Source organism: Excalfactoria chinensis, chromosome 8 (genome assembly GCF_039878825.1).
Source record: "Excalfactoria chinensis isolate bCotChi1 chromosome 8, bCotChi1.hap2, whole genome shotgun sequence".
Lineage (NCBI taxonomy): Eukaryota > Metazoa > Chordata > Aves > Galliformes > Phasianidae > Excalfactoria > Excalfactoria chinensis.
The window spans coordinates 8132364-8146439 of NC_092832.1; the positions used below are offsets into that span (position 1 = coordinate 8132364).

The 14076-nt window shown below is 36.9% G+C and overlaps 1 protein-coding gene across 1 annotated transcript in view; it reads right to left on the bottom strand.

The window, feature by feature from the left end:
* Positions 1 to 270: 270 nt before the first annotated feature.
* The window catches only part of CDC73 (cell division cycle 73), a 109218-nt gene continuing 95412 nt past the window's right edge, over positions 271 to 14076 (bottom strand). The window contains exons 14-17 of the mRNA XM_072342659.1: positions 10569 to 10730; positions 8589 to 8689; positions 6392 to 6533; positions 271 to 5163 (exon numbers count right to left, since the gene is read on the bottom strand). Of these exons, the coding sequence (XP_072198760.1) occupies positions 5127 to 5163; positions 6392 to 6533; positions 8589 to 8689; positions 10569 to 10730 (442 nt within the window). The 3' untranslated portion in view covers positions 271 to 5126. The remainder of the gene's footprint in view (positions 5164 to 6391; positions 6534 to 8588; positions 8690 to 10568; positions 10731 to 14076) is intronic.

Consider the following 14076-nt stretch of genomic DNA (forward strand, 5'->3'; position numbering starts at 1 on the left):
CTTCCATTCAGTGGTGGCCATTTCCATTTCTAAAATGGTTTTGATTCAGTTTCAACCTTGTATACCGGTGGTAATGTTTGGGCCCACTAACACAGGTCAGAATGAATAACTTAAAAACCCTTTTAACAAACCTTAAAGCAACTCCAAGACTTACCTCTCACAGTTTTCAGGGAGACATGCAAAAACCTTACAAAGCAAGTAAGCAGTTTCTTCGGCTGTAAGTGAAGATCTACTACAGTAAAGAAATTAACAGATGCAAATGACAACAACGACCCAAGCTACTTTTATTATTGACTGTATGTATTGACTCATATCTTTCAGTTTTACACGTGAACTAGCTTGTGCATTGTAGTTTCAAAAATCTGAAATTATTCTGTGCACTTGTATGCTCACAAAAATATTAATATGAAAAGAGAACGCAATAAATCAGTTTGGAGGAACAGCCCACAACCACACGTTACTTACCAATTCATTTTCCTTGATTAAGTCTCATTCTCAAAACTTACTCTCTACAATAGCAGCACCATCAAGAGAATGATAAATTCACTTATGATTGTCAAGTACATGAACTCTACTTACACATCTCCATACTTAAAACCATCAGTTTTCCATCCCTGCTTCAATTATCATATCATATTAATAGCGTTAAGGTAGAACTAACCAAAAAAGTCAATACAATCACTACTGCTGTTTAAGATTAAGGACAAAACCAGCATTGGACAGCTGGTGGTTGTAATCTACTACAGGCCATCTGATCAAGGGGAGCTGTCGACAAGGCCTCCTCGCTTCATCTGCAAGAAGCATCACACTTGCAGGCTCTCATTCTGATGGAGGACTTCAACATCCTGGGCATCTGCTGGGTCTGGAAGTGGGCCACAAAGATTATGAGAGGGCTGGAGCACCTCTCCTATGAAGACAGGCTGAGTGAAATGGGTTTGTTCAGAGAAGGAAAACTTCTCTGCAGCCTTAGAGTATTTAAAGGAAGATTTCACTTACATACATGGAGGAGGATTTTCCACTGAGAGGGTGGTGTGGCACTGAAGCAGGAAGCTCAGAGAGACTGTAGATGCCCCATCCCCACAGCTGTTCTTAGGCCACATTAGTTGTGGCCCTGGGCAACCTGATCTAGAGCTTCATCTAGTACCTGACAACTCTGCCTGCAAGAGGGGGGGTTGAAACTTGATGATCCTTAAGTTTCTTTCCAAGCCAAGCCACTCTGTTGAATTATGCATCTGTTCAAAACCAAAAACAATACTGCCATCATTCTTCAAAACATTAAGTAACAAATGAGCAACTCTGAATACGGCGTTCAGAGATTTCATTTTGTGACACATTTTTCCAAAGATCAGCTGAACTGTAACCTGCTTGGCCAACAGTTTCTTCAGGCAGCAATCTTAATTTTTCATGAACACATTGCTCTAATAAAGTACTTGGCATTAGTTATGGCTTTAGAATTAAAATGCATTCATGACATTAAAATTTAAAATCACTAAGCCATTAATTTTGACTGACTTTTTTTTTTCTGTACAGTGTTCTCAAGAATTAGCAGCTAAGAACGTATTTCACCAGCAAAAGAATGAGAGCTGTAATAAAATATATATTGCAGGGAATAGCAATATTTTATACACTGCATAGCAAATAAAAGCCAGAAACAACTTTTCTATTCTGATTAAGGCTTATCCTTAAGACAAATAGCACATAGTAGTTGAGCTTACAATCAAGGGAAACTCAACACTGTCTGCTGTCTACATTTCCTTCTATATTAAGAAATAGAAAGGTTTACAGCATTAAAGAACAGTTCTTTTAGTTGTCTATTTCCAGCAATGTCTCGAGTGACTATTTTTGTTACTATCTGGCTACAAAAATACCCATGTAATAACTGAAGAGTTGAGCTTATTCGTTGAGGACACTGATCTGCAATTTGTTCAGGTATGCAAACACACTTTAGAAGGTAGTTGTCCTCCTTTGCCTTATGAAAAAACTGCTGCTTTGTTTAGGGTAGCATTCGGAAAGCTCAAGCAGTATATATCACAGGCACTGTTGTTCTTAATATGCAACCATTACTTTTGATATCTTTGCTAGCATCTAAAACCTTGCCACAAAGAAAAAAAAAATCACCTGCTGACAGTACCGGAGCTCAATAACAAATTTCAAACCAGTTCTCAGCTTATCTTGTTTCACCTTGTTCATCTTGTACTTATGGAACAGAGCAGTGTTATGACAATTAAGATGTTTAATAGAGACGGCTATTTCAATTTGCACACTAGTATCATTCCACTGTTCAATAAACTACAGGCAGTGCAGTAGCTCAGTTTTAGTTGTATGTTTTAATTGAGTACAATTTACACACTTTATATGTTTCTATGTAAAGTGTCAAACTTACTCAACAATAAAAATACAGCTCACTAAAACAGATGTCTGATCCTGCAGCTTCCCCAGTTCTTACCATCGGTTTTCTTTATTACTCTACATTAACTGGTAGATAAATTAAGCATGACATAAGTGTTAAAAAATCCAGCTGTGTTGCAAAACGCTGCTGTAAGGCTAAATTTTTAAGTCCAAGTAGTTTCATAATCTATGTGCAGATATTTCTGAAGTCAGTAGGAATGCTATTCTCTGACAACCTAATTAAACTTCCAATAATGTCAGCAGGAAACTGATTGCAAAACGGCTCATATTATAAACATCGCTACTTTTACGACTGACAAAGAGATGCACAGCCAGACGATCAGGTGCCACCTCCTCCACAAACACATTTTGAACTTGTGATGAAAATTCCCTCCAAGAACAAAACCCCAGTGATGTCCAAGGTCTGCCTTCAATCCCTAAGAGGCACACTTGTTATAAACATAGCACAGATTTCCTCTTCTGCAAGTTTCACATCCACATAACTTCATGCCTTTAAGAGAAGCTATTCCCAATATATACATAAATTTATATCTACATCAAACCATCTTCTATGTACAATATTGGATGCTAGACTGCATGTTTTTAAAACACAAGTGAAACACAGGGCATGGAAAAAAGAAAATGAAGTTTGTATACCTTAAGACTACTACGTAGTCTTTACACCACAGTGCACATGAAGCAGTTATGTTCAACGTTCAGTATATCAAGCTTGGTGCCCACTGTAGAAGTTTCTTTAAAACTGCCTGAGCTGTTGAAGTCTGAACAACAAAAAAAACCTTTACATTTCTGATTGGAAACACGTCAGAGGAGAAAAGCCACTTACAATATCTCTCTTAAGTAGCAACAAACCCTAAGCTTACCACTTCCTTATGGTACTGACTGCATTGCTCATAGCCAGTACAGTTTTGTCTTAACGCAGCACAGGTTCAAACCAAATACTGAATGTTTTACTGCACTCAGATATGACACACATAGGTGTTAGGAAGTAAGTCACACGGTACTGACCCAACTGCCCACACAGATAGGAGAACTTGCTAGCAGACTTTCAAGGAGCTCTGTATTGCTCGCTCTTCTCAGCCTCTTTGCAGAATCTGTTCAAATCATCCGGTTTCTAATCCTGGAGCCATTTATTTATTTATTTATTTTCCTGCTTGTTTTTATTTCCATCAAGAGAACTGGCTAAATTTGAAGATAGTAAACCTAACACAGCACGAGTAGATACATATTATTAAAACCTTTCAGACTTCACAGTCTTCATATAAATTTAAGACAACCTTAAAAACCTCTGAAGGACACGTGGCTTCTGGATTCGTTAAAATGAAGGTAACATCAAATGAAAAGCAAAACTAAAGAACAGGTAGACCATTTTACTTTTGTCAAGTCTTAAATGTAAAGTATATTAAAAAACATGGTTTTGGATTTCAAGAATGGAATATAAACATGTATTTTATATCCCAAAAAATCCATGCAGGTGTTACAATATCGGATCATTCTCTACATGAATTGGTATGCAACATTGTTAAATAGATACACAGGTACCATAAATCCATACAAATACCATGATCTTCTGGCCTCATTTATACCGTGGCTCATGCAAATCTGTTCTTTGGTAAATTGAGTCAACTCATTTTCCACTCTGCTAGGAGGCCTTATTAGCCACTCGTATCAGGAAATGACAACTCCTCTAGACATAGTTTGGGCTACTTTTGTCACAAGAAAATAATGTTAGTGGTGATATTACAGATATAAATGCAAAGAAGTTAATATTATTCCTCCTCGTGGTGACTGTTTCCAGGGGATAAAAAAAAGAAATCCAAACTCTGTCCCTTTCTATTCCACGTTCAGTCCAGGTAACGCTTAGACTTGCAGGAAGGTATTTTGATAGATGGGAACATGCACAATTCCAGCTTAAATAAAGAGACTTGTATGGAGGATAGAGATTTAGAATTAGTGTGAGCTGAAGGTATTTGTATTTAAGTTTTAAGATTCAGTAAAGTGGGACATCACAAATCCAAGTCAGTTTCTAGCATTTTCATCTTCCCTTTTTCCAGGACTGACAGAATATACATATACAGGTTGACATTTTGATACCAAAACAATCTTCACTTTTCTCAGTTTGCAAGTCCTATCAACTAAAATGTAAATTCATCCACAACAAAATATTTTCAGTAAGTGAAACAATAAGCAAAGAAATCCAAAACTAAGCTCAGAAGCTAAGTGGTTTAGAAAGCCTCAGTAATAACTATGTGTGCGTTAGCGTGTCTATCATTTTTTTTTATACATTATATATATAGACACATACACACATATATACACACACGTGCGCACACGCGCACAGGCACACACACATCTGTAACCTGCAGTGAAGATCAATCTATTTTCTAATAAGGAACATAACACATTATTTAAAAATGTGCCTAATTTAACAAAACAGAGAAGAAACTGCTGCTATCAAAATATACAATTTGAATTGCAGACTAGAAGGCTAACAACATTAAAAAAATAGTTTTAAGCAAAACCCCTTTGCTTCTGAATAACAACAGGTAACAACCTGCCACGAAGCATCCAAACCAGATTTTATAAAAAGTTTCAACTGTGACCCTTCTTCATTTGTAAAGTTATTGACACAACATATAGTGCGAGCTCTGGTCTCCAAACTGGAGTCTCTTTCATTGTTCTCAATCCACACTCCAGGAAACGAACGGCAGCTGAAGGATTCAGAATCTCAAGTGAGATTTGTGCTTCACCATGTACCTAAAAAAAAACAAAAACCCAACAAACAACTTGACTCCTCTTTTGGTATTTATAGACATTGTGCTCTCAGGAACAATAAACAAACTTTGTTAAAACTCCACTCTTAGAGCATTAGCTAGTTGCTGAATAGATGAAATGCCTTATAATCCATCAAACTCTATTAAACACAATATCCATCCCATTAGAAGACAGCTAAAACGTCTGCTTCAAAGAAAATTCATTCAGTCACATGGATTCCAGCATTTGAAAACTGTTGCTAAAGATAACCCATTCAAGTTCATTCTAAGAATTTGAATATATAGTTGAGCTGAGACTTTTAAATAAGAAGGCACAGAAAGTTTGATGCTCAGAATCATTTAGACAACTCCCACAGGATTTTTCTTTTTGAAGTCCACTCAATCGTTCAAGCCGTTTGCCGTGCAATCAACATGAAAAGATTAAACACTCATTAAATGCATGGACTTGTCTCTCCCTTCAATATTTCAACTGCTTAATGATAAAAAGTTTATCTTCTACAACATGAAAAAGATATTACAATGAACTTGGTATTCAAAGAAGGTTCTGAACCAGAGAGAAGCAGGCAGAAGCAGCACCACTTTTCAGAGCTGCTTGTGTACCTCCATTCCTCAATTCTTATGCAAGGCATTGCTAAAGTAAGTGGAAGGTTCCAAAAATGCAAAGTGAGAACACTACACCTAAACTCAATGCATGTCATATCTTTTCTGACCTTTGTTTTCTACCTGGTGCTGTGGACTCAGAGGCATCAGAGTAAGATTATGCTTTGTGGCTATTATCTTGACAGTAGCTTCTCACCTTTACAAGAAGACTGTAATCTACTAAGGTAGGGATAGGAAAGAGGAGAACTACAGCTCACAACTGCAGTTCAAATGAAGGGCTGGGGGAACAGCAGCAAACTGCACCATGTGGTGTGATAATGTTCTCTGTTCCTTTGCCTCTGCCTAAAAGGAGATGGGGAGTCATTACTCTAAGTCCATGATCAGTAATCATCCTTCTTTTACATCCATGCATATTGCCCTTTGAAGAGGCTTGTTCCTAATTTATACTGGAAATATAGTGGTATGTACGTTAAGAAGTCTAAACAAATATTTAACACCTAAAGCATTGTTAAGCCACTGAAGCTGTATATGGTACTCGTTTCCTTAAGTTCATTCTTCCTACTGAACATCACAAAAGCACAAGCATAAAAGACTTTCCACATGAAACGTACCTGTCTAAAGTTTCCCAGAAGCGTAGAAATACTGGCCTGTCCAAATGTCTTTTGTGGTAGCTTAGTTCTAACACTGTTACATCCCATTTCTGCACATTTGGATCCAGACGTACTTCATCATATTTGAGATGAAAAGCTTTAACTACAGGAAACAAGAAAACATTTAACATACAAGAGGACTTTACAGTGCTTAATTATTATTCAAAGAGAACCTCCCCCTTCTTCAGAATAAAATCCAAGAATAAAACAAACAATTCTAGCTCAAGAAAATCAGCTACTTAATATTGAACTCAATACAGCAGTCAGTGATCACTACAGTTCTATGCAAAAGGGCTATTTATAGCCAGTTTTATCTTTTATTTATCTCTTTTTCTCAGGGCTAATTTTATCTTTCTAGTTATATAAATCCCAGGAGAACAGTAGGAAACTCACTGCCAATTCATGAGTATTTTCTTTAGAAAGCCAGGATATTATTTCTGAAGATTCTGGAATCCCCCCAAAGCCTTTCAAAGAAATCCCACCATAACAAAACCAAAAACAACAACAAGAAAGCAAGCTATTTCTGACACCACTGGAAGGCTTGTTTAAGTCAATGCCAGTGTAACCCCTTAATGCCACATGAAGTAAGCTGAGAAAGTCAGTAAATGCCGATTTCCTCTGATCTAATGCTCAACTAATAACAGTAAAATATTATCAGTTCATTTCCTTTTGGGAAGCCTTGTCTCATGCAAATTATGCAAACCCAAGCATTAGCAAGATGAGTCCTACATTTTTCTTGACATTCTTTTTGCTTTCTGGACCAAATCATCATTTTGACATGATCCAGCATAAAGTACTTGAGTCTTGTGCAATCCCTTCCTGGTAATCAATTAATTGCACCATCTATTTTGAGTCTGCAACTCCTCAAAAGCATTCATGCATCTAATTCCACTCAGGACTGAATCTTGGAGGCAGTGAATAAGGGAATAAGTACATGAGGTATTCATAAAACCTTTGTAGATGTTGATATGTTAATGTTTGTAAGCAAAAAAAATAATCTAACATGGGAACAAGATGTACGTTGGTGGGAACTAACTACTGAAAGAAAGAACAAGAGGTATCATTCTTTCACTTGAAAAAAAAAACCCTAAGTATTTGTATACCTCCAGTCTGAACTATGCAGGCTAGGATTTGGATTTACTTTTTGGCACAAAGAAATTCAAGACAGTTTCTGTGGTCCTCTACATCTACATCAGTCTCTTCTGTTAAGCTCTCCCGTGGTATGTTTTTCTTTTTGATTATAAGAATCTTTCACTTCCTCCTTGTTCATTCCTTCATTCAGTTTTCCTTCTCACACATATATCCTTTGCCTTCTGGACTACTCTCCTCCATCCTATCCCAAACCAGCATTCTTCCCATTTTCAACTTCATCTTCCAAATGTGGACTCACACAAAACCTGACTGGACATGTCTCCTCACCGTACTGACTGGAAGATGACAGACTGAATTATTGGTTTTTTTTCTTTCTTCTGAATTTTGAGTTTTTTGTTTGTTAAATCTGCAGGTTCAGAAAACAGCACATGCTGAAAAAAAGGGCCTATTTCCTAAGGCAACTTTACAATTAAAAAATAGCAGGAGAATAGAGGCTTACAGTTCCTTTACATGTAACAGTACGCATTGCAAATAGACGAGAGAACTGTGCAGTGTATGCACTGTGTGTACCAAAGCATACAGACATAACAGTGCTAATAGAAAAAACTTCGGATCTACACAGTGGAAGCATACAGTTCACATATTAGAAGTGGCTACTTCTTATTAGACATTCAAGTTCTTGTCAAGACACCAGAGCATCTTTGTAGAACTTCCTTACTGAAATACTGGGTGGTTAATCCTCTCTTCAAACAAATCATGAAATCACAAGACAGCTCATAAACCTGTTTTTCTATCAAGTGCCATATATGCGGTCTTTTTGTCCACTTAAGAGACTTGGAAAATCAATTTACTTTTCAAAACAACAGCTGTTTCCATGAACTTTCAATAGAACAGAAAAGTTGCAGAGGTCTTTGTATTTGGGTATTCACACAGATAGCAAGACCATGTTTTCTAAACTGCCCCAGTGCAACAGTACTCTGGCAGCACTTCACCATGTGGTAAGCATACTGCTAAACAAGAAATAGAGCAACAGAAAGTAAAATACAAATGACAACAACAGCCTTACTCTTAGCAAAGATATCAACAGGTGATCCATCAGGCAAGAGCCACGGCCAGCCTTTGAACTGCCAAGCAGGACCCTGTACAAACACTGCTACCACACGATCCCTGTGAACATAATAGATCAATGTTTAAAAATACATTTTCTTAATTGGAAAACCTATCTTAACATAATCTGTTGGTTCTGTTTCTCTTTAAAGCAACAGCAGTCAAGTTCATGTAACAACTGCATCTTCCGTACAACCATTCTTTCTCTATTACAAGGTAAGTGAAAAAGAAAAGTTACATGAATTACCTTTCAGCTCTGCTCTCTGCAGATTCATTTATCTCAATAGTGTTTATTTCTGGACATTATTCTTTGGTTTTTCAAAGTTCTCTAACAGTTTAGAGATAATCCTCTATGAATAACAGTGTAAACTGACTGAGATGTAGCAATTTAAAAGCCATTATTTTGCATGCTGTTAACTTTTACACTAAAATCTTATTACAAGAGACAGGTGCTACATTCCTTCTTCCAGTTACAAAGTTGGTCATATGTTGTGAGGCTATGTACCCATTAACTGCTGTTTGAGAAAATAAATTTGTTGTTAAGATGATGAAGCTTTAATATTAATTACATTTTCTAAATAGCCTTTCAGAATACATGTCCTTCCATATATGGGCTGCTTTCTTGAACACTTGCATTATCCAAGCATGGTTCCTACCTACTATAACAAATTACTGCATATCTAATCCATTTCTCAACTTTAATTTACTGAATCACAAATTGCAAAGAATAAACAAGAGTTGTGTGTGTGCTTGACTTTGTGGTGGTGGGTTTCCTTCTTTTTAATTGGGGGGAGAGGAGGGAAGGAACTTGGAGCTGACAATCCTAAAGCTTAACATTTAAGATCATGTTGCAGCTTTTGTAATGGGTAGCAGAAAAGTCAGCAGCAATGTTTCCACACATCCACACACACATCCAGATACTAATATTTGATGATACCATGGATAAACTAAAAAAAAAAAAACAACAACAAAACAATTCTAAAAGCATAGCACTTGATCCCCTTTGGTCAGAAGCATTTTAAGGTTTGAGCATTAAACATCTTGAATGCTATCTGATATCAGAATTTCAAAACCACTGGCTTCTGATTAATTGTTTCTGCATCAAGAACTTGAATTCAGAACAGAAGCTCTGGAAAAAATAATCCTCCCCATTAAAATCTACTTTGGAGGTTCAAAAAACCAATCAGCAAAAAATGTCCTGCACACCTAATATCTTTACACCCACGAGGAAGTAGTAGAAATGTTTACTGTTTCAATGCATCACAGATATAGAATAAATACAACTATTATAAATGTGTTTCATTCAAAGGGAAACACATTCTTGTACTATCAGTGAATGGCCTTATGAACAAAATCTTTTGGCAGCTTTTTTTTTTTTTTTTTTTTTTTTTTAAACAGGAAAAGATATTTCTGATTCCCTTTCCGCAGCTGAAGTTCTCCCTTCAGAACTAAGGTCCCATAGTGTAATTCAGTTCAATCTATGTGATTCACTACTGAACCCGTGGTTCATTTCTTTTGACTGCTGGAAAAGAAAAATTACAGTATCAGTTGCTGAAGATGTCTGCAAATGCTGTTTCCCCATAGACTCTCAAGTCAGAAAGAAGATGAGAAAGGATTTTTGCTTTGCATCATACTTCAATGACTTGCACGCTACAGTATCAGAAACTGGAAAAATCGTATCAACATTTCTACTTGAATTTCTGGAATCATTTCAGACAAACTGAACTTAATTGTGCTGCTCATACTGTTAAAATGTAAAACACTGTTTCAGTTATATATTGTTTTAACCTGGAGACAAGAATCCCTTAGTATCAACAGACAAATCCATTCTTATATTCCCATCTTTATTTTTCATGCAACTTAATAGAATTTTATTGGTTCATTTCAAGTTCAGCACTCTCCCAATGAAGAAGTTTAGTAAAGGGGAAATCTATCTTACCAGTCTTGAGGCATTAGTTTCAGAGGTTGGTCTACTACTCGGTAGGGTACGGTCACACTGACCGTAGTTCCCCCAGGTTGCATCTGGTCCTTCCTTCTCTGTATTAGAGTTTCATTCTCTCGTTGACAGCCTTGTTTCTTCTTTTCATCTGATGGTACAAACCTTGGGGAATAAAGAAACTGTCAGTAGACAAAAGTACTTCAACAGAACAGGGAACATAACAACTTGATCAGATCCTTGTATTACTGCAGTCACTGAAGCCATCTCACTTTCACTATGCTACACCTCCACGACTCCATTCGGTACATCAAGACGAAGTTTCATAAGCACTTACAGTAAAACCAGTTGTACTCAAAGGTCTTCTGCCCCTCAAAACTACAACCATTATATGCTGATGACATGTCTTGCCTACCTAACACAGTTAAAAGATGAAAAGCCAAATCACAGCTTGCTGAATGGCATTAACCAATTCTTTTCAGGGATCAAGGGTTACATAGGGAAGCTCGTGCATTAAGAAAATGATTACTTTCTAGAGCACATTTTGTAGCTTTTGTCCTCATAGAATTCAAACATACACATCACAATTACATTTTCTCCAGAATGCTGTGATTTTGGAACAAAAACATTCAGGGGACAGTTTTCTGCTGGGTTTTTCCTTCTCTTTTTTAAATTATTACTTATTAATTTTATGACAGTGATTTCACACTATTAGATGATTCATCTGATGTATGATACTACAATTATGATTTCTTTTCTTCCCTTTTATTTTAAATAGCTTCTTTGACAGATCAATTATGTTTGCAAAATAAGGACAATGTGATCCTTATGTCTCAATCTCTGTAAAAAAAAAAAAACAAAACAAAAAACACAAATGCTTCAGACTCAACCCTTGATTTTTCTACCTCCATTTAAAGAGTCTCCTCTATATAACGGTAATAAAACGAAATACACACAGCAGTTCCCAAAATTGGCATCATAAATGTGAGATTAACGTAAGGCTCTTGATGAATCTCAGTGGAATTGTAACAAGGAAAGGTAAAATATCTTGCATTTCAAAGAACTACAACTATATGACAGCAAAGTTTGCTGACGTGACCCAGTATCACCTTCCAGGCCAGCAAACTAAGGAAAGCATGAGCTCAGAACCATCCTCTCTCCCCTAATGTTCTATTCAGAACCATCAGTTGCACTACTAATATTGTTTGCTTCTGACATTTTGTTTCTGAAGTTCTGACCAAAAGAAGCAGCCTATTTAACTGTAAAAGGTATCAGGAGTATTGGTGCTATATTTTAAACACACAGTGCTATATTGGTGACATTTCTCTTCATTATAGAACAGATGGCGCATACTAAAAGATTACTGCATTTAAGAGTACGCTGTTTGAACAATTTCTAAAGGTATTCTCTTCGATCCATTCCAACTTCAGTTCTCAAAACAACTTGAATATGCTCAAACATTAGGTAGACTGCATTTCAAATTACCAGAAAAAGAGAGAAAGGAAGTCAACTAAGAGGAATATTCATTATTCACTTGAAAATGCTTCCTTACGCTAACGTAAGAGACATTTCGTGGGGGAGTAACGTGTTACAGACGTAATATCTTTGTTTAGACCAGCATGTGGAAACTGCCAAGTAAAAACCTGCTAGCAAAAATACTTTACTTTCCTTACTAGAAAAAATGACAAGCAGATGAACCCCTTCTATACTATTCAGGATTTAACATTACTTCATGAACAGACTGGCACAATCAGTTTTTGAAATGCATCTCCAAATGCATAGCACTACACTGGAAAATTATCAAAAAAACATTACCAATAACTAACCTGAGCACTGCAGTTATCTACCACTGAAAGGACAAAAACAGCATGGCAGATGCTATGGGATGAACTACAGATTATCTGTCTACCTACACACTGCACATAGCTCAGCTCTGAAACATTCAACACAGGTTTGCTTTGGACAACTCCACCAAGCACACTAATTTAAAAACTCAGTGGTGAAAAGAAGCTTTAATCATGAATGTGCCTAAAAGGCTGACAACATGTTGATGGTTTTGTTTTGCCAACACCACATGATAGGAAACTGCTCCAGCTGGATGCATTTAAGTCCATGGGGCCCAGTGGGATTCATCCCAGGGTACTGAGAACTGAACCATGTCATTGTAAGAACTCTCACAATTATTCTTCAACAGTACTCAGAATTTGGAGAGTCCAGTGGACCAGAAGCCGGTAAATGTAGGCCCAGTTTTCAAGAAAGGCAAGAAAGAAGACCCTAGTGATTACAGGCCTATCTGTCTCATTTGGACACCTGGCAAAATTACAGAGAAGATTATCTGAGAGTTATTGGAAAACACCTGAAAGATGAAGCAGTCAGCCGTGATAGCTAACATGGGTTCACAAGGGGAAAGGCCTGTTTAAGAACTTCATCATCTTCTATGACAAGGTTACCCGCCTAGCTGACCAAGAGAAGGCAGGTAGGTACCATCACCTGGATTTCAACTAAGCTGCTGATAACTGCTTCTCATAATACAGCATACACAAAGATAAAAAACAGTGCAATGGGTGAACACTTCTCCAGCAGACTGGAAAAGTATAGGAAACGGGGTTACATCAGGCTAGAGGCCAGTCTCCATTTTAGAGCCAGTTATCTTTAGTGTTTTTATAAGTGATCTGAACATAAAACTTAAGCATATACTGAATGTGTAGATGATAATAAACTGGGAGTAGATGATGACACCTTTGATGCGCCCTGCAGAGGTCTTGACAGATTAGAGGGTGGGCAATCACCAATCACATGAAAATTAGGATACTCTAAGCTTCCAAACTTAGTAGAAGAGGTAAAAATGAGAACAATAAACCTAATCACCTCTGTCACACGAGACAAACATGGATGAAAAGAAGCAATATTGCCATTCTACAAGTTTAGCAATTTCAACCCTATAAATTACATCCGAGACATTCCAAAATTGGCTGACACACCTATCTTCTGTTTTACTTCTAGTTTTTAATGTTTAAGAATTCATCCTTATTGACAGTTGTTCTCCACCTCAAGGTCAGTTAAAAACTGTGTTACGTAACTGAGGCCCAACCAAATGGCATCTTAATCCTGCATATTCCGGACTACAATCCCCTTCATTTTATTTGCTACACGAGTCTGTATGTTTTTGAACACATCACCAAGACAGAACAAACAGCTTATCTGTATGATTTGATGACAAAAAAAACCAATGAAATATACTGTTCCAAAAAAATGAAAGAGTTAAAAAGGTGGCTATTGTAAAGAAAGCATTGAAATGATTACACACATCTACACACAGAATAAGAAAAGAAACCTGAATCTCAGCATTAAAGAAAACAGCAAAAATACTATATTCTCTTGGGAATTACTTGCCATAACACTCTAGCTGGTGGTGACGTATTATTTTGCTTGGCCCCTTTCATCTATCAGTATGATAGAAATGTACTGGAAACCTGACTGCACAGTAGCATATACTTTCATTGCTTCTACA